Genomic DNA, 27,426 nt, shown 5'->3' with positions numbered 1-27,426 from the left:
ATGACAAAACAACTTTTCTATTAAAAGCTAGCGAGTCCAGTATTTTATTAAGTAAATTAAAGATCTCAACTTCATACATAGTTTTCTACCTTTATAAGATGTAAAGAAATAAAACAAGGAACTACAGAACTCCTTTAGTACCTTTCCCAACAACATACAGTAAAAGCTTGTAGCAAAAAGAATATCTCCCTGCCCGTGTCAATCGATAAACAGATGGAATTGGAGTAGTTAATGTGCTCTCTCTCTCATCACTTAAATCTGAAGGAATGCAATTAGCATTTCCAAATTCTTCCTTGTAACTATAAATCCTTCACTCACACCTTATTATTTTATTACAATTTATTATAACAATGGCACCTTATGCCTCTCAAAAGCATTATCTATCCAAAAGCTGACAGAAACCCGAAATACTGGAACAGTAACAAATGTGAAAAGTTCCCAGTCATAAACACTGCGGCATTTACACTTTAAGCCAAAAACACACACACAAAAAATACACCAAAAAACCTGCTGAATCTTAAGCAGAAAAAGGATCCAATTGTCACTCAGACAGATATTCTCTATTGCCGACTGCAGTCTTCTCACTTATTACTTCCTTTGTTTCTCAACATGAAACTCAAGCACACACAAAAGGGGTCTTTCCTTCCTCTTTCTTCATATCTCTGTTTTCATTTCTTTCACAAAAGGAGATCCGTTCTTTTCACGTGTCATTGTTTTGTGGTCCCATTAGAACTTTCCCATCCTGCGATCTCACACCGCGCAGCTTCTCACACTGGATTTCCCGAAATGACACTTTACGTCCTGGAGCCTGGAAACTGCCAGGGAACCCCTCGGGGAGCTCGCCGTCTCCGCGGGAAGGCGGGCACTCAAGTGTTCCTTTCAGTTCTGCCCCGCTTCCGTCCAGCGGACCAAACGGGCCTTTATTATCCTAAAACAATACGTCGGCCGGCCTTGTCCAGTGTGAGGGTGAACGGGCTGGCAGGTGAGCGCCGCTTCCGGTCACTAACGGGGTGATCACACACCAGGGGCAGCCCCGAGGCGTTCCGATCGCCGGCGGCCCCGAGAAAATCACACGAGGGGCCCAGCGACGCGAGGGGCCGGCTCAGCCTGGGGCTCCGGACTCGCCTCTCCGCGCCCGAGCCAGCCTCCCCACCGCTCATCCCTCCCGCATTCGTCTCCCCACGCGCCGGCCTCCCAGGCTTCCTCTCTCCCGCTTCAGGACTCCAGGCTCCCCTCCCCGCCCGCCACCCGACCCGAACCCCCACCCCACCCGCCCCCATTTCATGCTCCGCCTGCGCCGACACCGGAGCCGTCACCCCACCCCTCCGCTGTGCACCTTTCTTCCGAGGGCTGCCGCGGGCCGCGGGCGGACACCTGCTCCTCAGTCCGCCTACCTCGCTGCCTGAACCCCGGGCCTGCCACTCCCCGAAGACCCGCCGGGACCCACCTCGAAGAGCTCGGCCGTCGTAGCCATCCCGGCCGGCTGGGAGGCTCGCCTCGTGCTGGACGCCGTCTCCGCTCACATGCTGCGCCTCAGCGGCGCCGCGCACAGGTTCCCGCTCCGCTCGCCAGCTCCGGCTCCCGGCCGCCACGGGCTCCCCAGCTCCCCTCCGAGCCCAGGAAGGGCGGGAGAGCGGCCATGAAGCGAAGCCGCAGACGCCTGTCAGCTGCCTCCTGGCGCCGCCCGCGCCGCTCCCATTGTCACCGCCTCGACGCCGGAAGTGGAGCTGCGCGCGCCGGCTCGGCAGTCGGGAGGGGCGCGCAGCCGGCGAACCGCGGAGAGGCGCGTCGCTGGGCGAGTGAGGAATCTTGATCCTGGTGGGCCACCATCCCGGAAGTGGAATGTAGAGGAAGCAAGTGCTAGGGTTGCTGGGGAAGCATAAGTTCTCGAGATTCCAGGTGCGGGCTCGCAGAAGTCTTTTGTGGCCTGTGTTGGCCAGGACGGACTCCGAGGCTTTCGTCACTTCTGAAGGCGCTAGCTTCCCTGCTGAGCCGCACCTGTTCGTGGTGGGGCAGAAGGCAGCTCGGATGCATGAACCTGGGGCTTCCGTTAAGAACCCATCCGAGAAAGGCGGTCTGCGCTCTTCCTCCGTGGCGGCCTTCGGGGTGCACTGATGCACTAGACTAGCGGCTTAGCATGGCTCAGCGAGCAGTGTGGCTCATCAGCCACGAACCCGGAACTCCACTTGGTGGCACGGTCAGATTCTCCAGGTAAATGCAAGGCTGAATCCTCCGGGATGATCCGTCGGAGGAATGGGTCATGGAGCACAGTTTTGTGATGCAGTGTATCGCTGATCCGAAACCTAGTGCGAGTTACGTAACCTCTATGTCACCTGTTAAATGAGTCTTTTAATAACTAACTCATCGTGTTGTGAGAATTAAATGAGTTGCTGCCTGGCACATATTAAGTATTGTGTGTTTTCTAGTAGTGTTATTTAGTAGTACTACGTCTAAAATTACTGCACCTGCTTTAGTATTGATACAGAGATGAAAGGAAAGAAACTTACTGAGCACTACACGTGTTTAAATTTTTTTCTTTCACTACTAAAAATCAGTCAATGAGATTTTAACTCATTCTTCTGGAAAATCCTTGCTGAGCAGTATTAGACTGTTATTTTCATCGTAGCATGTTTCATTCCTAGAAAATTTCAGATAGTTTAACTCCTAATGGTTGAAGAAAATTGAAGAAGGACCAAATTACATTGTATTCACTTTCTCTTAGATGGTGTAAGCTGATCTGGTTTTATTTCTGGAATTTGCCACGTGTATCAAAATAACTGTGAAGGGTACTATATAATAAATTCATAAAATGTGGGTGGCAATTGAATAATCTGTTTCACCTTTTATTCTCAGTGGCTATTGACAGTTTATGTATTGCCAACAAATTCATTCTTCTCTGAGGAAAGCTCTGTAGTGAAGTAGCAGAGCTGAGTGAGATCGAAGCAAATAAAGATGAGTGTAATTTTAAATGAAAAGTCGTTGGCAATGTGGACATGAAAAATTCTCGCTTTGCAACCTAAATAATTTTTGTTACTAAGGGCATCAAGTTGGAGTTTACCATTTGCCCCCAATACAGACTTTTTGTTGTTTTACCTCAGGTAAGGGTGATAATAATATTCGCTAGTGTGGTTTATCAGCCTCATTGTTCTATCCAAAGTACTCTTCGTTTTATTTATATATTCTCTTGGGTATCTATTTCTGCCATTCTTCTTGCCTCATAGGTAACATATCTTTGTTGCTATCTTTGTATTTGTGTGTTTGTGTATTTTTCAAATTACATCATTGTTCCTTCGACTTCATTCCCATTCAGATTTCTCAGCATTATTTTGTATTCATCTAGAGCAGCACTGTTCAATACAATTTTCTGCAGTGATGGACATGGGAAATGTTCTAAATCTATGCTAACCACATGCAGCTTTTGAAATGTGGTTATTGCAACTGAGGAATTCAATATTGTTTAACTTTATGTTTAATCACATATGGCTAATGGCTACTATATTGGACAGTGCAGGTCTAAATCATTATTTCTACTTGCTCTGTAGTAATCCATGGTTTACACCTTTGATATTTACCAATCCTCTTCAGGAGTGATGTATCCCAGGTTGCTCCAACTCTGCCATGAGAACAGTGCTGTAGTAGATAGTCTCAAAATGTGTATGGGGCATATCTATGCTGATTTGACTAAATATTGCCAAATGATTGACTCTTCATAATACTTTCTCCAGTCTACCCTCTCACTAGCCGTGAGTGAGGGTTCCTGTATCTCCTTTCTTTCCTAATCAGTTTTGGCCACAATAGTATTTTATTTTCATTTGATTTTCTCTGTGTAGCATGATTGTTAACCCTTTCGGTTTCCTCTTCTGTGACTTGCCTATGGATATCCTTTGTTCATTTTTTTTCTTTGAGACTTGCTGTTTTTTTTTCTGTTAATGTGCAGGAGTTAATTGTGTATTCTTGAAATATAGTCTTATGTCATCATTTTAGCTATTACAGATATTTTCTCTTCACTTATTGCTAATGAACTTAATGCTGTCCTTGATTAAACAGAAATCACTGTTTATTGCAAACAAAATAGTACTTCGCGGGATATCTCTGTACATTATCTTCTCTTAACTTTATCATTTTATTTGTTAAATTTACATCTTTAATCTATCCATCTTCCATCTTTGGATATGGTGTTAATATAGGAATCCCATTTTGTTTTTCTCTATACAGTGGGCCAGTTTTCCAACATTGTCTTCCAAACAATACATATTTTCTCCATTGATTTGTGGAGCTATTTGATAGTTTATTATGTTTCCCATATAACCATTGGTCTGTCTCAGTTCTGTTATTTGTCTGTTATTGTACCAATACCATACTGTATTTGTAACTGTAGCTTTGTAGCTTATCTCAATATCTCATAGCGGTAAGATTTTTACCCGCTTACAAAAATAACTTCCTTGAAGAAGTCATGTTTGTTTTTAGAATTTTTTTCCGCTGAACTCAGAATATTTCAGAAGAAAAATTCAGATATGTTTGGTTGAGCGCTTCAACATCTTTATGGAAGCAACAAGTTCGGTTCAAATAATTCATTTGTCACTTATTCTGTATTGTTGACCGAATTAGTTAGTTAGTTAAGTTTTATTATTTCAGTTTTCTGACTTGTTGGGACCAGTGGTAGGGCTAAACAGATATGCTCTAGCATATTACCCACATATATACCAAACAATAATGGCCATAATTTAATACTTAAAAAAAGAAATGATCTTTCCTGTGTCTAACTACTTTTTCCCCACAAAAGCAACTTGATTTAGATTCTGTTTTAGAAGTTTGCTGCCCGGATAGATACTAGTAATAGTATCAGGTTAAGTCTGGCTGAGGTTGTTATTGGACCTCAGTTGTAGGGCCACTCAAGGTGTGAGTCCTATTTTAGAAAAGGCCTAGAATAAATCCAGAATGGCAAGTTGAATCATCCAACAAAAATATTTATTGAGCATACATTGAAGCATTGTAAAAGGTCCCAGATTAACTTCTTAGTTTACATTCAGTCATTAGATTCTTGCATTTAAGAACTTTGATTATCCTTTAAGTAACTAGATTGTAAGATACTGTTCTAATAGTTTAATTAACTATTAAATTATGTGTAGTAGTAGAATTTAGTCCAAAGTTCTCAGCTATTCTTATCCAGAGACTCGGAGAAAGAAATGGCATCCACCTACAACTACATTACTGGAATGCTAACTGATTCTTTCCCTTTCTCAACCAAGAAAATGCATCAGAATGTAAATGAATAAGGATCACCAATACACTGATAAATTTGAATACATTGTTTTTCTTTTTAAACAATATTAGTAAACACCAATGTTTTATTAGTACAATTAGTGAAAAAAAATTATTTTGGCCAAGGTATGTTCTTGATCCTTGATGAGAATTACTGGTATGTTCTTTAGCCACCTCTTTATTTTACTAATAAGAAAAAAGACTTGGGTAAGTTAGGTAATTTACACAGAAGTTAATAACCAAGAGGTTGATTTTGTTTGGATTGTGGGAAGGTAAGGAATAGGGAAAGCACATATTTTTTGAACTAAGAAAATATGATCTAACATTTCTATAAATGAACAAAAGCACCTTCTATTCTGATTCCCCCCAAAAAGGGATGAATTAGTAACTTACCATTCAGCCTAAAGCATGCAAATCATAAAGGATTATTCAGATTTTTTTTATTACCTCATACTATCTTCAAGGGCCAGAGAGGTAAACCATTATTAGTAAAATGCTCATATATTTTTCTAGGGGTTGGCAAGAAAACTTGGGGTACCAGTTATTCACTATAGGTTAAATAGAATAGAACAATCCTCTTGTAATTGTATCATCTCAACTAATGAACTAAAAATTGTAGAGGGTTAAATCAAACCACTTCTTTTGATCCTACTCTACTATGACGGTATCAGAAAGTAAAGTTCTTATTGACGCCTAAAATGTGTCCAGGTATATACATTCCTTGCCTACCAAGTGGGAATCTCAATGGCCAAGAAACTAGAATTTCAGATTAGAACTATATTCTCTACCTATTTAAAAAAATATATTAAATTATGTTTAGTAGTAGATAACGATACTTTATCATTTGAGATAATATACCAACTATGCAACAGTTAGTTACTACAGTCAGAACTTAACAAGCAATATAAATTATTTTTGGTTATGGTTTTCGTGGGTGTGTATGTATGTGTTACTTTGTATTTTGTTATTCCTATTTACCTTTAGTTTTTAGTTTGTGTTTTGTTTTTGGATTCTTCCATTTTTATTTTACTTGGAAGAATAATTTTTAATGTTTTTGTTTCCATACTGCAGACGGTATCCAACTGTTGAAAAACGAGCCAAAGTCTTCAATGGAACAAGCTATGTGCCTATCCCTGAAGATGGTCCCTTTCTTAAATCATTACTCTTCGAACTTAGATTATTGGATGAAGATAGAGACTTCATGGAGAGTCGTGATAGCTGTTCTCGCATCAATAAAACATCTGTGTACGGACTTAAAGTAGGAGGTGAAGAACTCTGGCCAGTTGTTGCTTTTCTGAAGAATGGCATAGTATATGCTTGTGTTCCACTAGTTGAACAAACTTTATCCCCTCGTCCAGCACTAATTAGCATTAGTGCAATTTCACAAGGCTTTGAACTTCTTTTTGGGATACAGGATTTTCTTTACTCAAGTCAAAAAATTGATACTGAGCTAAATACAAAACTGAGCCAATTGCCTGACTTGCTTCTACAGGCTTGCCCATTTGGAACTTTACTAGATGCCAACTTACAGAATTCATTGGATAGTATCAGTTTTGCTTCTGTGACTCATCCACAAAAGCAGCCAGCCTGGAAACCTGGAACATACAAAGGAAAACCACAAGTTTCTATTTCTATCACTGAAAAAGTAAAATCTATGCAATATGATAAACAGGATATAGCAGATACATGGCAAGTAGTTGGAACTGTCACTTGCAAGGTGAGATTTTTCTCTGGAACTTGTTTTATACCATTTACACCTATAGAGAAAAGTAAAATTTACTAATTTTAGTTTACATTGTTACATGACACTAGAGGCCCAATGCACGAAATTCGTGCAAGGGGCTCGGCCCTTGCAGCTGCTCCCTTGGCCCTTGCAGCCCCAGCTTTGTCCGGAAAGTCATTTGGCTGTCCGGTCTAATTAGCATATTATGCCATTATTATAGACTAGAGACCCAGTGCACAAAAATTTGTGCACTCGAGGGGAGGGGGGTCCCTCAGCCCGGCCTGTGCCCTCTCGCAGTCTGGGACCCCTCTGGAGATAACGCTGCTCCCGGGTGGCAGAGGGCAGGCCCAATCCCTAGGTGCAGCCCCTGGTTGGGCTCAGAGCAGGGCCAATTGGGGAGTTGGGGCGTCGCCCCCTGTCATGCACAGAGCAGGGCGGATTGGGAGGTTGCAATGCCACCCTCAGTCACTCTCAGGGTAGGGCCGATTGGGGGGTTGGGGCACCGCCCCCTGTCACACTCAAAGCAGGGTCGATGGGGAGGTTGCGGTGCCACCCCCTGTCACGCACAGAGCAGGGCCAATCAGGGGATTGGGGCGCTGCCCCGTCACACACAGAGCAGGGCCCATCAGGGGGATTGGGGCTCCATACCGTGTCACGCACAGAGCAGGGCCCATCAGGGGGTTGGGGAGCTCCCCCCTGTCACGCACAGAGTAGGGCCGATAGGGGAGTTGGGGCACCGCCCCCTGTCACACACAGAGCAGGGTGGATCAGGGGTTGGGGCACCGCCACTGTCACACTCAGGGCAGGGCCAATGGGGAGATTATGGCTCTACCCCATCACACACAGAGCAGGGCCCGTGGGGTGGGGGTTGGGGTGCCGCCCTCTATCACCCACAGAGCAGGGCCTATCAGGGGGTTGGGGCACCGCCACTCTCACGCTCAGGACAGGGCCGATGGGGAGGTTATGGCTCTACCCCTTCACACACAGAGCAGGGCCGATCAGGGGATTGGGGCGCCACACCCTGTCACACACAGAGCCGGAGGGCGATCAGGAGGTTGGGGAGCTCCCCCTATCAGGCACAGAGCAGGGCTGATCAGGGAGGGGGTTGGGGCGCCTTCCCCTGTCACGAACAGAGCAGGGCGGATAGGGAGGTTGTGGCCCCACCCCCTGTCACACACACAGCCGCAGGGCGATCAGGGGGTTTGGGCGCTGCCCCCTGTCACACTGATCCCAGTGCCGGGAGGCCTCTCAGCTCCGCTGATCCCCGTGCTGGGAGGCATATTACCCTTTTACTATATAGGATAGAGGCCTGGTGCACGGGTGGGGCCGGCTGGTTTGCCCTGAAGGGTGTCCTGGATCAGGGCGGGGGTCCCCACTGGGATGCCTGGCCAATCTGGGTGAGAGGATGATGGCTGTTTGCAGCTGGTCACACACTCTTCAGGATGGGGGTCCCCACTGGGGTGCCTGGCCAGTCTGGGGGGGCTGAGGGCTGTTTTCAGGCTGGTGGGTGACTGAAGCTCCCAACCGCTCCTTTTTTTCTTTTTTTTTTATTCTGGGCCAGCTTTAGCTTTGAGGCTTGGCTCCAGCTCTTAGGCCTCCGCTGCTGAAAGCAGGTTTCTGGCCTTTGTTTACCTTCTGTATTTGAAACAATGTTGCGATCCTGCTGGCTGAAGCCCGGTGGACTAAAGCAGGTTTCTGGGGTTTTGTTTAGCTTCTATATTTGTAACATAGTTGCTTAAAGTCGCAGCTCAGAGGCCGGCAGCAGCAGGCGGGGAACGTTGGAGTCCTCCGTCACTGAAGCAAGCAAGCCTCATGTTCGCTTTAAGCTGCCTGGTTGCCAGCCGCCATCTTGGCTGACAGTTAATTTGCATATTGCCCTGATTAGCCAATGGGAAGGGTAGCGGTCGTACGCTAATTACCATGTTTCTCTTTTATTAGATAGGATGATTATAGATTGTTGATTTTTTATCATACATAGATGTTAAATTCATATCATATTTGGTAAAATTATCTTTTTGCATTCCTTACTTAGTTATATCTTGCTACAGTAATGAATTGCCCCATTGTCCCAACAAAGAACATTTATTATCATTTCTGTGGATCAGGATTTCAGGAGCAACTTAGTTGGAACTTCTGGTGTGAGTCTCTCATGAGATTACAGTCTAGATTTCAGGTGGAGCAGTAGTCACTTGAAGGTTTGATTGGGGCTGGAAGACCTACTTGCAAGGTAGCTCACTCACATGACTGGTTAATGGTGGGAGGTCTTAGTTCCTGTCCATGTGGACTTTTCAACATGGTGCTTAAGAATGTCCTCACAACTTAGTGACTAGTTTTCTGTAGATCAAATGATTAGACAAGAGACAGACACAGGGCACAAGTAGAAGCTATATTTTTTATTACCAAAGCTGAGAGGTTAGATAGCTTCACTTCCACCATTTTCGGTTGTTTAGTAACAGGTCACTAAATCTGGTCTGCATTCAAGGGGACTGGAATTAGGCTTCACCTTTTAAAAAGAGTCAAATAATTTGTGAAAATATTTTAAAACCACCATATCTGTTTACCATTTTCCCTAGAAGGGGTGAAATTTACAAACTTTGAATTTAATATCTAAAGCTATTTTGAAAGGCTCTTGATTTATTTAAACAAGTCAATGAGTAAATATGGGGGTTCTCTGGTTAGAAAGTAGGAAAAGTCAACAGAAATAATAATAGATAGCAGTGATCAGTACCATGTTGAATAATGATCTAAAATAAAAGCCTCCAAGTACAATTTTTACAAGTGGATATTAATATTCTCAGATACCTTTATTTTTCTATTTTCCTTTATTCTCTGTACTTACGAATATAAACTTTTTTATATATCAAACCTAATATTGAATGGTTATGTACAAATCCTATAGATAAAAGTAGATTTTAAGAATAGAGAAGTAGAACGGTCCTGGGACAAATTGGGTCTTCCTTTTTCCTTTTAACCTTAAAGTGATTTATGAATATATGTGTTTAAACTCACTTCCATCATGATCAAAAATACATAGCAGTTATTAAGTTTATCAGAAGTATAAATAGCTCCAATGTTGAGGTGTTCGTGGGTTATGTTATTTGTAAGTCTTAACACAGTTGAAGTCTTTTTTCTTATATTTCTGTGACAATAAATAGGGAATCTCTCTATTAAATAGGGAATATGCTAATTAGTCAAGCATCATGACCGCTCAGGAGGAGCTGCGTGCACAGATGGGCGGGAGGGGACTGTGTGCCGCCCTCACCCCAGCGGCCGTGGGGAGGCTGGGGTTGGGGGCGGGCCAGAGTGGAGACACAACACACGGAGAGGCTGGGGCTGGGGGCGGGCCGGAGCGGAGACACAACACATAGGAGCGCCTGCCCCCACCCCAGCAGATACAATGCAGCGACCGGGGGCCTGCTCCGAGTGGCCTCGCAGCTTAGAGCACACCCCCACCCCAGCTGACACAACATGGTGGCACAAATTTCATGCACCGGGCCTCTAGTCCTATATAATAAAGAGCTAATATACTAATTAGACCAAACAGCAGAACAACTGTCCAGATGACCTTCTGGATGACCTTCCAGATGAAACGGGCTGCGAGGGCAGAGCCCCTTGCATGAATTTTGTGCATTGGGCCTCTAGTGTTACATATAATTTACTACTAATTAATATTATGGTGTTTAAATGTCTCAGCTCATTAATAAGCTGACCCTAGTTTATTGTGTATTGGAATTTTGGGTCAATTTCTATTTTTTTGTCTGATACAAGTTATGGAAAACTTTCTTCTTCAAAAAACTTTCTTCTAAAAGTAAAAAGAGTAGGGCTCTACTTTAACCCACATATTAAATGTTTCTTTAAACTTGTATGTAAATAGTATATCTGTTAGCCAAACATTTTTTAAGTACTTCAGAAGCTTAGTATACAAAGTTTTATTGTGAAGCCTGTTGTAAATGGAAGTAATTATCCTCATTTTATCTTAGTACAGTGGGGCCTTGACTTACGAGTTTAATTCCTTCCGTGATGGAGCTCGTAACTCAAATTACTCGTATGTCAAATCATAAAGTGAACGAGTGAGACACGTGATGCTGGGCTGATGTTGTGGCGTTCACTGTGACATTTGCTGCGCCAACTAGCAGTGGGGTATCCGAAGCTGGCTTGTAACCCGAATTTTAGCTCGCAACTCAAAGCAAAAAATCGGCCGAGAGAGAGCTCGTATCTCAAAAAACTCGTTAGTCGGGACACTTGTAAGTCAAAGCCCCACTGTACTAGTAGATAACCAAAAACCAGTAGACTAAAGTTCTAGCCCCCACTTTACCGCTAATTTTCCATGTCTTTGGAAAAATCTTAATTCTTAAATTTTTTTTTTATTTTTAAAATCAAGTTCCTAGGCCCTTCTGTTTTATAATTTCTAGTTAAAAGTCCACATTTACATATGCCAGATTGGTTTAAAGGGTAGTACATAAATTTCTTCTAAAATGGATGTCCTCATTCTATAGTAAATGACTGGTGATCTGGTATTTTAAATGCTTAGGAAGCAGATAATTTGTTGGTGGTTTCCATAATGGCTGCGTTTTCTTGATCCCTGTAAGAATGTTAGAAGCTAATTAAAGAAATATAAATTGACTGCTTTAAAATTATAATAGTATTTGCTATTAATATTTGCATATTTTGTTATTTTATAAATATCTGTCAAAAAACAAAACCTTTTTTCTTGCTAATTTATATATGGAGATGAAATGACATGGTGTAGAAGTTAAAACACTAAAATATTTTTCAGTTTTATAGTGAGAGTATATGGCATTTTTATTTTCAAATGTGATTGATATTATTGTAACTGTCACTGAAAGGCCTTTATAAGACAGTAGTTATGCGTGGTGCTGTTTATATGCCTGCCTAGTCTCTAAGTACTTACATTTATCGCACATATATTCTTGAATTTATATATATATGTCAATCAATAGATAAAACGAAAAAGGTGAAATATTTCAGATTAAAATGGAAAACAAACGTAGGCTCCATAATTAGAAAACTATATCCATTCAGCAAACATTTTTTTTTTTTTGGTGTCTCATGTGCATAGCAGTGTGCTAGACACTAAGGAGGTGAAGAAAACAGGTCTGTGAAGCTGTCGAATCTAGCTTCCACGACCTTCCTAGAATACTGACTTCCCTTTCCCCTCTACCTTCCAAGCCTCTCATCACCTCTCATTGGCAAACTAACCAATAACACACAGGAAAAAAGATCCTGGGCTTCTCTATATTGCAGAGGTCGGCTGTGGAGCTGACAATACAGAATGTAAGGCCTCACACAAAGCATCACATGAACTGAGGTTACAAAGAGAAAAGATGGTAGCTGGAGGGAATAGCACATAAAAAGCATGGAGGTATAGGATATTATGACTTATTCAAGGAAATTCAAGAATTCGTCATGTCTACAGCATTAGTTGCAGGGTAGAAAATGATTGAAGATGTAGGTGGGAGCCAAACAATGAAAGGCTTTCAAAGTAATACAAAACGGAGAGGCAACTACTGAAAGGTTTTGAGCATGGATACAGTATAATTAAAATTATGTTTCATTAAGATAACGACACTAATGGAGGGTGGATTGATTAGAGGAAAACAAATCTAAATACATTTAGAAGACTATGACCAAAAATGCAAGGTCCTATACCAATGTGTTTGCAACAAGAATGGAGAGAAGTCACTGGGTTTAATGTAGCTTTTTAAGGGTTGAAAATGTAAGCAGAGGATTCCAGGAAGGTTTTCCTAGTCTCTGGCTTGGGTGTCTGAGAGCATGATAACACTATTAAGGAGAACAGACAGCACAGAGAACAATGTCTTAAGAGAAAAGTAAGTATGTTGTGGAAAATGACTCAGATAAATTCTGAAAAGCCTTGCCCAGAAGATGTTTGCTTCTAAGATCTTGGTAATAATTTTCCTTTTGTATTACAGTGTGATTTAGAAGGAATCATGCCAAATGTTACCATCAGCTTGAGTCTCCCCACCAATGGATCTCCACTTCAGGATATTCTAGTCCATCCTTGTGTGACTTCTCTTGACTCTGCCATTCTGACTTCTAGTAGCATTGATGCAATGGATGATTCTGCATTTAGTGGACCTTACAAATTTCCATTCACTCCACCTTTAGAATCATTCAACTTGTGCTACTACACTTCCCAGGTAAACAACCTTGAAAAAGTTGAGACTTTGCAGATCATTCATACATTTGGTCCAAAGGAGAACTTTTCATGAGTTATTTACCAGATGAATGAAAATGAAGATTCAGTTCTTTGAATAAAATGTTTCTTATTTCTGGTGTCTGTAACAGCACTTAATGTTTTCAAAGTCATGGAATTTTTTTTAATGTTCCCAAATAAGGAGTTTATGGTCATAGGGAAGACCTTGGTATAATTATGGTTTGAACCATGAACATGTAAAAATGCCTTTAATCCTAGGCAGCTGTGGTTACAAATATATAATATTATTAGTAGCTGTTTATTGCTTATTGAAAAACTGCTGTGTCAGACATTGTCCTAGGCACTTTACATGTATGTTCTCTAACACTTTCAAAACCCTTGTATTTTTATCGCCACTTTTACAGAAGAGGAGAGTCTCAGAGAAGTTCAATGGCTTGTACAAGGTCATATAACTGATAAGTAGCAGAGCTTAGATTTGAACCCAAATTTTCCACACTCCAAAACCTACTTTACCATTTGTTTCTTGTAATTGTGAATCAGTGGTTTAAAAAAGCCTACTCAAGCTAGCTTAAGTAAACTGAATTTACTTTGAGAAGTCAAGAGGCAATCTCATTGTCATTCAAGGATAGGAAGTAGACCCAGGCTTTACTGAAACTAGAATCAGAAATTAAAATTAAAAGCACTCTATGCTCAAGGTCTACACTGTGCATCTCTGCTTCTCAGTCTCCTCTCCCACCTAGCTTTCTCAGCTTGCATATGTCCTCCAGTACTAGAATGTGTACTGTAAAAGTAGGTCCTTCCTATTTCTTCAGATGTACTAGAAATATTGATGGGCTCACCCCAGCTTACAGATTCTCTCACTTTCAATCAATTATTGATAACCAATTTAGTAAGCTACTGCTGAGCTGGATGTGAGGTGGGGTGTCACAGTATACAAATGGGGCAACAGGAAATGTGGGCAGAGTGTCACTGCCTGTCCTAAATGGCAGGTCATAGAGAACCCGAAAGAGGGGAACCTGGGTAAGCAAGAGTAGGAAAAAGAATGTAAAAATGAATTGCACGCCTTTGTCAGGCACCTTTCTCATCTCTGGAAACAAAAAGAGATGGAAGAATCTTTGCCTTTACAATGAATGTAGCTTCATCATCTATTATTATCCAAGCAATGTGGAGTAACCCATTAGTCATTAAAGATGTATCTTTAAATAATGAATATATTACTGCAAGACTTTTTTCTCAATTGCCATTGATATTTTAGACCCATTAACCTGACAATTATGTAAAAGTTTGTATATGTTTATTTCCAGGTTCCTGTCCCACCAATTTTAGGCTTTTATCAAATGAAAGAGGAAGAAGTACAACTAAAAATAACAGTTAATTTAAAACTTCATGAAAGTGTGAAAAATAATTTTGAATTCTGTGAAGCTCATATACCATTTTACAATAGGTAGGAATAAAATAACATGATGCCATGATTTCTGCCTTCCTAGTACATTTCCACTGCCCTACAGGGAATTACCTGTCTTTGTTTTTAACCTTACTTATAAGATTTTTTTAATACTATTCAAATGAATACTGATTCTGAACCAAAACATAGTGATAGAAATAATCTCTACCTTTAAATGTGTCTTTATTTTTCTGGTTAAACATGCTAATAAATATAAACATAAGCCAGCATAGCTTTCTCCGAGATTGTTTCACTCCTGGCTTTATTTCTAGCAATTTCTCTCTACTCTATATAAGTCATGCCTTGCTATCAACTATCTGGTGAATTAAATCAATCATATCATAAGATTACAGTTGACTCATATACAGTTGAGGGTTGGGCCACCAACCTTGCACAGTGGAAAACCCATGTATAACTTTTGGCTCCTCAAAAACTTATCTACACTTGACCCTCCACACCTGCGGATTCCCAAGTATAGATTGAAAAGGTTGACCTGTGGACACCACAGGTTTGAACTGTGTAGGGACCTGTGTTAATTAAGGGTCAACTGTACTTCCTCATCATTCTACTTTTAAACTTGTTCTGCAGCATAGTTCTTTGCAAAGTGTATCTAAATGTATATTAAAATTATAGTTTTAATGTTATGTCAATCTATGTGACTAGTAATATATTCTATATGATTTTATATTTATCTTTAGAATTAATAATGAAATATATGTCATCACCAAAATGTTTATTGTGCTTCTGGCATTTTTTGAGATATAATATTATTTGTTCTACTCTATTCTGCCAACTTGAATATAGAAATGCTTTTATGCTTCCCTTCTATTAAGTAACAGTAGCAAGATGTGACTTAGATTTCTTAAAATTGTTCTATCTGTGACTTTTTTTTTTTTTTGTATTGTGTCCTTTTTTAAAGAGGTCCAATCACACATGTGGAATACAAAGTTAGTTTTGGCCAGCTCGAAGTATTTCGAGAGAAAAGCTTATTGATCTGGATTATTGGTGAGCCAGGTTTTGTTTATTGATTATTTTTCATTCATTTGCTTTAGAATCTACTTAATTTAGGCTATTTGATTAGTAAATTTTTGTTTTTAGGACAGAAGTTCCCAAAATCAATGGAAATTAATCTTTCTGGAACTGTAACTTTTGGAGCCAAGAGCCATGAGAAGCAGCCATTTGACCACATTTGCATTGGGGGTACAGCATATTTAAAGGTAAATATATTTGTATAACTCACTCCCTTAGAAACCTTTCCTTTGTTTCTAAATTACATATACCTAATTGATTTTTAATGTTTTCTAGTAGTTTTTTAAAACTCTGGGTTTTTTTGTCTGTGCTGTTCCTTTTTTATTTTTGTGAGATTATTTTTGTTTAGTGTTAGTAACTTTCTATTTCACTTAATACTGTAAAACTTTTAAGTTGAAGCAGGTAAGTATGACCTAAACACCTCACCTTAATCTATTTCTGCCCAGCTATCATTATCACATGTGAAATTTGTATACCAAAAATGTAAAATGTAGTCCTTTTCCCCTAGAGTTATTTTCAATAATCCATGTCAACAATTGATCAGTGCTAACTGCTTTTGGTATTTCAAAGACAAAGTGAGCACTTCTGACCAATGTGGTCAAGGAAAGCATTGCAGTAGAAATGGAATTTAAGCAAAACTCTGAGGCCCAGATAAGCATGAATGTGAAGCCATGAAGACTAACATTTGTATGAATTAAAGAGATAACATAGAAGATTGAAGGATAACAAAGCACGCTTAGGAACCAGTGCCAGGAACAATAGTAGCACATAAGGCTGGATACATGGTTTAGGTGTGGATTGTAGAGGGTTTCAATCTAATTTTTATTCATTTATTAGAAAATGTTATAATTTTTTTGAGTAGGGGAGTGAGTGGTCTTTCAGAAAGTGATACTCTATAAAGATTAAGCTGGAATGTATGTGAAGAAGGTGAGAGAAAAAAATAACCATAGACAAACTATTTTTTAGCTCTGTTAGTATTCGAGATGAAAGGTGTAAGTTAATGATGCTGAGCTCCTGTAGTGTCACAGAAAGAGAAAGGATGAGAATAAAAGGAAGAGACTGCTGTAGGAGTTGTAATAAATATAAAGCCTTGGTCACTAATTAAATATAGAGACAGTAAGTACTTGAAAGTCAAAGATGGTATTATTAAAAACGTATGTAATTTAAACAAGACTTGAGGCTCCAAGAGAGTGGAGTCCATGTGAGTCTCATTCATTCATTGTTTTACTACCAACATCTAGTCCAATACCTGCCACAATAAATATTTGATAAATGGATCAATATAGTAGTTAGAAGAAAATACTGATGTGGAGAAAGTTGAGAGGGAGCGGGCTTCATATCATGAATGTTGCTGGTCATAGCAATGTATCCCAGTGTAAGTGTTCAGAAGGTAGCTAAAAACTTGGAGCAGGATTCTCAGGAGGGAGCTCAACTATATATAGGATTTAGGAGTTATCCACGGAAAAGAAATAGTCGAGTCAGTGGAAATAAGATTTTTTTTTTGAATATATTTTATTGATTATTTTACAGAGAGGAAGGGAGAGAGATAGAGAGTTAGAAACATCGATCAGCCGCCTCCTGCACATCTCCCACTGGGGATGTGCCTGCAGCCCAGGTACATGCCCTTGACCGGAATCGAACCTGGGAACCCTCAGTCCGCAGGCCAACGCTCTATCCACTGAGCCAAACCGGTTTCGGCGGAAATAAGATTTTTTAAAAAAGAGAGCGAGAAAATAAGGAGAAAGATTCGGAAGAACCAATGAAGGAAATTGGAGAGGTGATCAAAAGTAACAGCAAAATCTAAATAGAATAGTATCAAAGAAGAGAGATTGAAATCCATACATAAAAGCATTAGTACTTCTGAAGTCAGAAGTACACTTGTGACATTTATTTCTTCTGTCTTAATTTCAACTATGTCCACAAGCTTTGTTTCAAGGATTATTATAAATATTTCTGCTTCCAGATATTTTTCAGAAAAAATGGGGATGTTGGTTACTACATTGTATGTCTTTCAGAGGTAGGGATTAATGACTTTTCTATTCATTTCCATCACCTAACCAGATGTAGTTTATTGAAAGCATGTACTACATATTTGTGTTCACTAAATAGACTTATTTTTATAATATCTAGCTTTTTGGAAATCAACCATGTCATATAACTTTCAGCATCCAGAATTATGCTAAACAAGCAATTAAAAGCCCTTTATTGTTGAGATAATTTGAGTTGCAACAGGAAAGACATTGCAAAGATCTGGAAATTACATTCTATGCAAGTGATCAGTTAGTTTTGTAATCAAAATGAGAAAGTTAGGAAGTGGGAGAAATTTGCAAAGAAGGGAGAGATAGAAGAAAGAAAAAGTATAAAAAATGTTATCAGGGTATTGCAAAATCATGAACTTTAGCAGCAAAGATGAAGAGAACCGAGGGGACTGGAGCTATGTAAGATATAGAACCTTCATGGTTAATGTGAATATCATTGTGACTCAGGCACCCAGGGCTATGCTTTCAGAGAAGGTACTAATGGCCCTTGCTGTTAGAATCCCACAAAATAATTGGCATTTATACTGATGACACAATATTATCAATTAAATCCGAGACCTATGGATTACATTTTAGAAAGGTTTTACAGGTGAGAGAAGGGGTGATTTCTAAGTTTAGTTATATAAAAGATAAAGTTCATTTTTCTGGAAAATTAAGTAGAGCATCTCATTTCTTCTGAACCCCAGAATAAGCTGGTGTTTTTCTTTTCGTAATTGTATTTTTGTGGTTTGGTAGAACATCTATGTTTCTGCCTGTAGAAGAATTATGATCTAAATATATCACAACCACATAGCCTTAGAGGTAGAAGAGAATATCCAGAACACCAGACACCATAGGGGAAGGAGCATTAGCTTGGTAATCAGTCAGGTCTGAGTTCAAGTGCCAGCTCCGCTACTTACATACTGCGATTCTAATTGCTTTCATCTCTGAACTTCAGTTCTCTCATTTATACAATAAGGATACCTTGCAGTAAGGATCAGAGTTCATATTAGTGAAGTGCCCGGTATATGTGAAGGACTTCATGATGCCAGCCTTACAAGGAAATGACCCTAATGCAAAGGGGAAATGGTGTGTGTATATTTATACATATGCACACACACACACACACACACACAATATTCAGCTTCAATATTTGTAATTTAAAATTTGTGAACTTTGTGAATTCCCAAAATTGCGTCAAGGAAAATAATGTGATCTTTTATTTTTACCAAAGAATCACCTCAATTTGGTAACATTTTTCTTCTTTGTCTAGCTTCATTTTAGGATCTTAGATTACACACTTACTGGGTGTTACACGGATCAGCATTCAGTTCAAGTTTTTGCATCAGGAAAACCAAAAATAAGCACACGTAAGTTGTATAGATTCATACTAACTTGAGGGAATTAAAATGATGTTATACAGTTATTACCTAAGGTAAAAGTAAAATGTAACTGAAAAAGATCAGGGGATAATCCCAATTTATAAAATTCTGGCCTGATCCTATTCTGTGTAAGAGTTTGTGTACTTTATATTGTCCTCTGCCTTCTTCTGTTTATGAAATTATCTGGATGGGCAAGAATTGGTGTAGAGATGGACTTTAAAATTGGATTTATTTTGCTCTGTTTATAATATGCACTTTTATTCAGGGGTTATTCATAGGGGCTTTGATGTTGCACAGACAAGGGTGTAAGTCTAGCTCAGACAGTTTGTTATCTGTGTAATTTTAGGCAAGTTAACTTTTCAAAGTTTTAGTTTCCGCATCTGTAAAATGGAAATAATAGTATTATTTACTTCAGGATTCTAAGCAATTACTTGTTAAGGACAATAATAAGTTCTGTGTAATGTAATTAGAATGTCATATTCTTTACCTTCTTAAGGTTTTTCCTGTTTTCTCCTGCACCATTTTTTGGGGGCAGTTTTTTAAAGAGATGATTATATGTAGAATGGTCTTCATAATGGTGTATGTGTGTGTGTGTCTGTGTGTGTGTGTGTGTGAAGGCATAATATAGTTATGTCAGTTTGGACAAACCAGTGGTTTCGTCTAAATTCAAACAGACCAATATTTTAGAATGTATCTATGGAATACAGAATGCAAAATGTTAACTTAAATAATAAGGGTTTCCCTCTCCGGTTTGGCTCAATGGATAGAGTGTTGGCCTGCGGACTCAAGGGTCCCAGGTTCGATTCCGGTCAAGGGCATGTACCTTGGTTGCGGGCACATCCCCAGTGGGGAGTGTGCAGAAGGTAGCTGATTGATGTTTCTCTCTCATCAATGTTTCTAGCTCTCTGTCCCTCTCCCTTCCTCTCTGTAAAAAATCAATAAGATATAAAAATAATAATAATAATAATAATAATAAGGGCTAACATGTATTGCTTATTGTATGCCAGGAACAATTCTAAGTATTTTATGTGTTAACTCATTGATTTTTATATAATCCTATTATATGTTATTTCCATTTTACAGAGGAGGATGTTGACGGAACAGAGATTAGAGTCACATAACTAGTAAATGGCAGATCTAGGAATCAAGCCCACATAGTCTAGCTCTGAAGCCTGGCCGCTTACCCAATATGCTATGTTGCCTCTCAGTGTCACTAAGTTCCCGAACTGGGAAAAAATAAATAAATAGAAAGACAGGGTAATATATGCTAACTATATCCTTTTCACTGTGAAGACGGGCATGAAGAAGAAAGGTAGAAAAGGCAGAATTAGATATTTAGTGATGTATGTGATAAGAATTTACAGGTGTCTAGCTCCAAATGAACATTATCTTAATTTTACATAGCAAAAAACGTTACTTCAAAAAGAGCTGTCATTTGTCCAAAGTTATAAAGCTATTAAAGCAAAAAGCTTAGATTTGATCAGAACTATGAGAAACCACTGAAGCCGAGAGGTGGGGTAAGAGATCAACCGAAGGACTTGTATGCATGCATTGTAAGCACAACCAATGGACACAAGCCACTGGTGGGGAGGGGGGACCGGGGGAATATCAGGGGGGTGGGGGGAGGAGACATATGTAATACTCTTTGTAATACTTTAAGCAATAAAAAAAATAATAAAATTTAAAAAAAAAGAGAAACCACTGAAGCAATCTTTTAAAAACTTTTTAGAAAGTTCTATCTCTGAAACTTTCAATGGGTAGAGAATAATTGCAAGGTCAAAATCAGGACCTTGGTAAAGAGGTTATAAAAGGGAAACCAATGTAAATTTTTTTACTGTTTTTGTGCTTGAAGTAATGATCCATAGAAACAAAATTTAGGGAAAATGTGAGGAGGGGAAATGGCCGATTTTGGCATAAATTTGACAAAAATAAACTTAAACATGGATTATTTAAATGTTTTAGTGAAACCAAATTTTTGAAATGGTAAGAGTTATAATAATGCCTTGAAAAAGTCAAATTAAAATGGATATTTCAAAGTATTGCCTTCCTTTAAATAATTGTATTCCACAACTTTAAAATATGTCTCTTACTGAATTTTTGTTAATACAATTTATTAACATTGATCATTTATTTCTTTTATTTTTCAGACCGGAAACTAATTTCTTCTGACTATTACATCTGGAATTCTAAAGCTCCTGCTCCAGTAACATATGGATCATTATTACTGTAATTATCTCATCTTTAAATAAGGCTTATACAATAGTAACATAGCCTAAATTAAATCATAGTCTTTTATTTTTAATGTGTATGCATATAACTCATGAATGAGAAAACATTAAATGATTTAATTATAAAAATGCTCTTGTTTGATGTTTTTAGTCTGACATAGTTTGGCAAAAAAAAAACACTTTCAAGACTAATGTCTCCAATTTTGTTATTCTTTGATTTTTCTCAACTATGATTCAGAGCATAAACCAGTAGTGATTCTAGTCCTGAGTTCCCCTGCCACATGTTCCTTCCTGTACCTACGGCAGACATGGCTAATCGATTGCCGCCCTTTTACTCCACTGAGCTTCCTGGATACAGGCTCAGGTTCCTCTTCAGTTCAGACCTGCAAGCAGCCACTCTTGATGAATTGGTGTTCCGAACCTGAGTACCAAGCTTCTAGCTAGTACATTGTGTTGTTACAGAATGCCAGAGACCACATTAGAAACAACTGTAAATCTCTTGAGAGGAAAAAAAAAAAAACAGCCAATGAAAACAAAGCAAAATTCTTTAACTGGTAAACTGTTCTTCATCAGAACTACCCAATTGGCTTATAACGAATCTGCATAATTCTAGTTACGGTGTTTATCTCTGTTCTGGAGTTACTTTTCAGGTAAGCTTATTATCTGCCACAATAACAATTTGCTTTAGGGTGTCAATAAGAATAGTAAGAGGGGTGGTATATCTTCAGAAGATGAGCATGGTGTTTTGTGATCACTTAATGTGTGCAGCCAAATTTTTAAAGATAAATTTAGGTATTATATTGCCTTTTTCATATTTTATTATTCACTAATGAATAAATTCAGGTAAAAATTCATATAGCATATTTTCTTTAAATTTGTCATTGTCACTCTCTTATTAGCATTATCTTAGTTTCCTCAGGAATCATCTAGTCATACTCTTTATTCTTTACCTGTCTTGACAATTATATGTCTCGTTCTGTTTTCCAAGCAGTTCATTGTCAAGTTGGATTTTAAGTGACCATTCAAGAAAAGATAAAATCTCAAGATCCTCAAATCTTAATCCATGTCAAGTTTCTTTTCATGGAACAGAATTAGAAGTGTTATGAAAAAATACACATTACAGATTAGTATTCAATTAAATTATATCTTAGTTTCTATTTTTTAAGGAGTCTCTTCAGGAAAAACTTAGCAAAAGCTGCTAACTCCTTGAAAGGGAATTGTGATAGTTTGAAGGGATATTGCATATAAATTTAGGATTTGAAATGTGATTTTTTAATTAAGGTCAATCCTACTCATTATAAACTCTTATTTTTTGCAAGGCATTATTGTGGCATAATGTTCTCTGTTCAAAATTATCCTAGTAACACAGGAAATAGAATAACTGCCTGATCAGAACTTTAACTTATTAGTCTAGCTTAATCATAGTAGTAGAAACCTTCCTTTTGAAAGAATAAAAAAAAGACTCCCCTTTAGTCATTTGATCCCTCTTTAACTCAAGGAAAGCTTATATTTAATTTATGTTAATATTAATGGAGCCATTTGAACATCTTGATTGTATAAATGTTCAGCAAAGTATACTAAAATAGGCATGAGGCGTTTATCTAGTGAATAGGCAGAGATTCAGTATAATAATCCCCTCGGGAAAACTGTAAGCAATCAGAAAACCAGTGAATCTGGTTTGACATTTCTAGAAACTTGAGGAAAATCTAGGGCGGACTGGAAAAGTGTGGGGCCATGGGCAACCTAAGGCCATCTGTTGCCATTCCATTCTAACATAATGCTACAAAACTAAAACCAGCTCTTGTTTTCTTCCCGTTGAGATCAGCTGGACACATTGTGATGCTTTTGATTTTGTCTAGAAACCTGTCACTTCGGAATAATTTCTGAAGACAAAGTCTGCTTCCCGTTTGGTAGGTGACCTGTTTAATGTTTTCCCTGTGTCTGGGAACTCCTTAGTGTAATTAGCGACCTTTGAACTCCACAACTAATCCTGAGCTATTTTGTATTCCTTACTCATCTTTAAGGCTGGACCTTTCTTTTCTTCAGACTCTGCTGCCACAATTAAAGAAGAAACAGCTGCATTTCAAAGGGATTCCGATCCAGAAGCTTAATCGTGATTGACATGTTCTTATTCTAAGCTATAAGACACTCTTAAGAGTCCTTTCTTGGGTTAAAACTTCAATCATTTTCTAAAAAATTATCTCACTATGGATTTTATTCATTTTCTTTGATAACTATTCTTTGCATTTTTTAACTTGGAAGATGCTTTGCGTTTGCAGTGAATATGAGCACCTATTTCCAAAGATTTGGATGGTGTCAGACCTACTCTAGATGCAAAATTGCTAAATTCCTTTTTAGTGCAAAATATGATTATGAAATCTGTTATCTATCATATGGGTGATTATTCTTCAGTAGATCCAAATGGTACAAAAAGTGTTAAATTTCTGAAAATGTGCTCCAGAAAAAATGGTTCATGATTTTGGTGAAATCCTTCTTTTCTAAACAATATTTTTTAAACTTTTTTAAGCCCTTACAGAGGTGGGCATTTTTTAACTTTCTTAAAATAATTGATTTAAATATCAGGTTTGAAGTAAATAGCCCTGTCAGAAATTCTTAAGAGAATTATTTGTTTAAAAATGTTTTCTTGATTAAACATTAGTCTGCCTTATAAAATTCTGTTTTACACCAACCAAGTATTTGAGTTGAAATTGTGATTTTATGTATTGTATAATTTAAGGTCTCTCGGAACACAATTTTGTACATAACAACAGCTAATATTCTCCTTTTTTTTATTATAGTATTTCAAACCACTTCATAGCCATTCATAGACTTCTATACCACCCCTGGGAGGGAGGGAGGTCGAGTTTGCATCCAGAGCCTCTGCAGGGACTGCTGCCACAGCAGAACGGTTGTTTCTAAGACAAAGGTCAGGAAAAGGATGTTAATAAACAGTCCTCAGGTTTAAGGGACTTTTTTAGGATTACATCTTAAATTCCAACAAATCAGATTTAGGAGTTACTGAAAGTGAAATTGATCCATCCCTCATCCAAACTTTGCAATACTTTCCTGTTCTGACATCATTTAGATAGTTGGCTGTATTATCAGATTAGAAACCATTGTACCACGCTGCTGAAAGGAAAAGGAGGCAAAAAGCTAAACATAGGATAAATTCTGAACCTTTTAACCTGGCTGAAGTACGTTGGTCCCTGTTATGCAAATACCTTCAATCCTCTGCTAAGTTCAGTGGAAATAATTTTCTTGAATGACAGGTTTATTCAGCAAGGATTCAGTTGGTGATTAATCCCCCTTTGATCTAGGGTATTTCACTTAACTACCAGTTACCTCGTTCTGACAAAGTGCAACTGAGATTAGGGAGATCACTAGAACACTACCAGGGTGTGCGTTTATTCTCTCTAACCTTTTAAAGCAAGGGCCAAGAATGCAATTTATTTTCAGTATTTGAAGATGTAAAGTCCTGTCTGCTAAGTTAGAAAGTCAATTGAATACCAAATGAAGTTTATTTCTTACGTAATAGAACAAACATTTCTTTTTTGCTTTGTCTAACAATGATTTTTAGGAAACATAGGCTTTGAAAAAAGAAGAAAGACTACATTCTAAGCATATCTTCTAGTTTTGTTTCATGTACTAGAGAATATACTCGTTGACCCTGAGATAGCCCAAAAATCAAAGCAGTCACTACAATTTAGGTTGAAAAAATGCTTCAGTTTTATTAAATTGCATGGTTTCTTCTCACCCTCCTCCCATTTAAAAGGTCATGCTATGTGGTAAATCCAATTGCGGAAACATGTAATACACAAGTATTCATCTTAAGACTTCTGATTTCAAGGCTTTATTTGTTAACTTTGTCCTTTCTTGAGGAAAACAACTTACGTTCCCATCATAAGAATAATTGCGTTCACTTTCAGAATGAAGATTTTTGTTCATAAAGAAAGGTAAATGATGCCATTACAAGAATACTTCTAAGTATTTTAAATTATCAAACTAACCATTTTCCACAGCATTGTTTACTATTTTTCTGCCTTTCCATTTAGCTGTGTACCTCTTCTTCCATAACTTTAAGACTTTGAAATATTCTTTGGAATCTTGCACAATATTTTAAGAATAACATTTTAAGATACATTTTGTGCTACGGTTTCTCAAAAAAATTCATCTTTAAAAACTTACCATTGTCAAAATTTATCTTGCAAGATATCAAATGTGCGGATCTATTCCGCATATAGTTTAAGACCCTTAAAAAAGAAACAATCTTTAACAAAAATTTGTTTTTAAGTAGTAAGTTATTATTAGTGATTAATGTTGTTACAGACAGAGCATTTTAAGTGCTTTATAATTGTTCATTATCCTAGTAGCAGTTTGCAATACAAGTTATGTATTTACATAATTATACATTATTTTGTTCCAAAGTCTCTGTGACCCAATTTCTAAATTGAAACAATGACTCAAAGAAGTACCTCTAACTTCCCTGGGTATCAGCCTCTCCTGTTTCAATTCAGTAACCAAACTTTCGAAATATCTTTTGATAGCTGGTTACTTAATCACAGAAATTGAGGATCAGAAAAAATATAAGATGAAAGGGAGGACCCCCTGGCTATGTTGCTAAGGAAACTAGTATTTTTAATAATTCACTATGCAGTAAATATTTTTAATGAAATGTTGCAATATATTTTGAAATATGTATCAGAATCTGTATAAATCATATGTACATGTATCTATATGTAATATATATAGTACATATGTTAAGTGTCATGTCAGAGGAAATAATTCAAATATTCAAATATCTTTCCTCCAAACACAGTGTTAGTTAATAGTAAGGAAGAGGTTCATTAACATAAAAATTTCCAAAGAACTCATGAGATCACTGTTACAAAATGATTAAAACTTTTATGAGCTTCAGCTAGCTTCTAATTTTTTTCATCAACTGTTTTAGAGGTATGATAATATTGTCCACATATAGCCTGCAGCAGTGCAAGGCCATATCTCTATGACTAGTTTATTGTCTTGTAAGCAGGCTGCTCTGAGGTCAAGGTTGATTTCTCTAAGACCCTGGCTAATCTGCACAATTGTTGGCAGTGTAGTGCTAATATATGATGCACAGCATTTAGCATTTACAGATTGACGGATGCCCTGGGATGGAAACCACCTGATGAATTGTTTCTCCAATAGGATATGTGAAAATTTGTATATTTTAATAATCCGTCAACATGTAAAGTCAAAGTGTATGTTTCCTTTAAATGTCTTTTTAAATGATAGTTTTGTAAAAGAATATTGTTTTCCCTCTTAAAATTTTTACTTTTTCTCTCAAGGGACTTGAGTGCCCTCTGCAGGTTATAAAGAGATAATTAATGGCAATATTTATTTTTAAACCAGTGATTTTTCCCTTTTAGAAGCACAGCCTGCATAAATGTGATCCATTTTATTTATATTGTTAACTTTGTTGATTTTCCAGTGATTGAAGGAAGAGTTTCTTTTCCTGGCCAGTTTTATTTAGTGTGAAGTAATATCATTGAATTTTACAAATCACTTAGCTAGGGCTCTTTGAATATTGGAACTATACACATTGGAACTAATACAAAGCCCCTCACAGAAAGGAGATTGGGAAAATTTAGCTATTTTGAAATTTATTGAAGATGTAGAGAATAACTTGATTTAATTCCCATTACATAATTAGACTATTTATACATTTGAAATAAGCTTTACTTTTTCAATATGCATTGTGTAAAATTTTTAAATTACATGAGTTCTATTTCTTAATTTTGTTGATGAGTGATGATTGTGTTCAAACTAAAAAAGCTTTACATCTGATTCACTTAAAGCTGCCAGGGGAACTAAATATGATGAGAACAAGAAGAATGATTGGGTCACATTAATAGAAATAGATCTTTTTGCAAGAACATAGTGATCCTGATCATCAACCTTGAAAAGTAAATTAGAACAAGCAAATTGCTATTGAAAAATTCTTTCAGCACTCTGCTGTTGCTACTCAGCTAGTCATGGCTCAGCCAGAGGCAAAGAAAAGTGCAGTTTGGTGTTAACAAAGGAAACATTATTAAAGTGAATGTTTACATTGTATTTATTGAAGTGTTGAAAGAATATTTGTTGCAACTTCAGCCTACTGTTCTCCCT

At 38.0% G+C, this 27,426-nt stretch overlaps 2 protein-coding genes across 2 annotated transcripts in view; one reads left to right on the top strand and one right to left on the bottom strand.

The window, feature by feature from the left end:
• The window catches only part of EXOC5 (exocyst complex component 5), a 42,484-nt gene extending 40,149 nt beyond the window's left edge, over positions 1-2,335 (bottom strand). The window contains exon 1 of the mRNA XM_081113814.1: positions 1,448-2,335. Coding sequence (XP_080969940.1) covers positions 1,448-1,474 — 27 coding nt within the window. The 5' untranslated portion in view covers positions 1,475-2,335. The remainder of the gene's footprint in view (positions 1-1,447) is intronic.
• On the top strand, positions 1,848-24,874 carry AP5M1 (adaptor related protein complex 5 subunit mu 1). The gene is made up of 10 exons (XM_081113827.1): positions 1,848-2,211; positions 6,334-6,979; positions 12,937-13,164; positions 14,486-14,625; positions 15,545-15,630; positions 15,724-15,842; positions 18,946-19,042; positions 21,202-21,280; positions 23,142-23,192; positions 23,307-24,874. Exons 1-9 carry the CDS (start codon positions 2,138-2,140, stop codon positions 23,167-23,169), a joined length of 1,497 nt encoding a protein of 498 aa, XP_080969953.1. The 5' UTR covers positions 1,848-2,137; the 3' UTR covers positions 23,170-23,192; positions 23,307-24,874.
• Positions 24,875-27,426: the final 2,552 nt, after the last annotated feature.

This window comes from Myotis nattereri, assembly GCF_964212035.1.
Source record: "Myotis nattereri genome assembly, chromosome: 1".
Classification (NCBI taxonomy): domain Eukaryota; kingdom Metazoa; phylum Chordata; class Mammalia; order Chiroptera; family Vespertilionidae; genus Myotis; species Myotis nattereri.
This window is presented reverse-complemented; position numbering and strand designations above follow the sequence as displayed.

Coding starts and splice junctions, on each gene's coding strand:
- AP5M1 (XM_081113827.1), top strand. CDS start 2,138: ATGGCTCAGCGAGCAGTGTGGCTCATCAGCCACGAACCCGGAACTCCA. Junction 2,212..6,333: donor GGCACGGTCAGATTCTCCAG/GTAAATGCAAGG, acceptor TCCATACTGCAG/ACGGTATCCAACTGTTGAAA. Junction 13,165..14,485: donor TGTGCTACTACACTTCCCAG/GTAAACAACCTT, acceptor GTTTATTTCCAG/GTTCCTGTCCCACCAATTTT.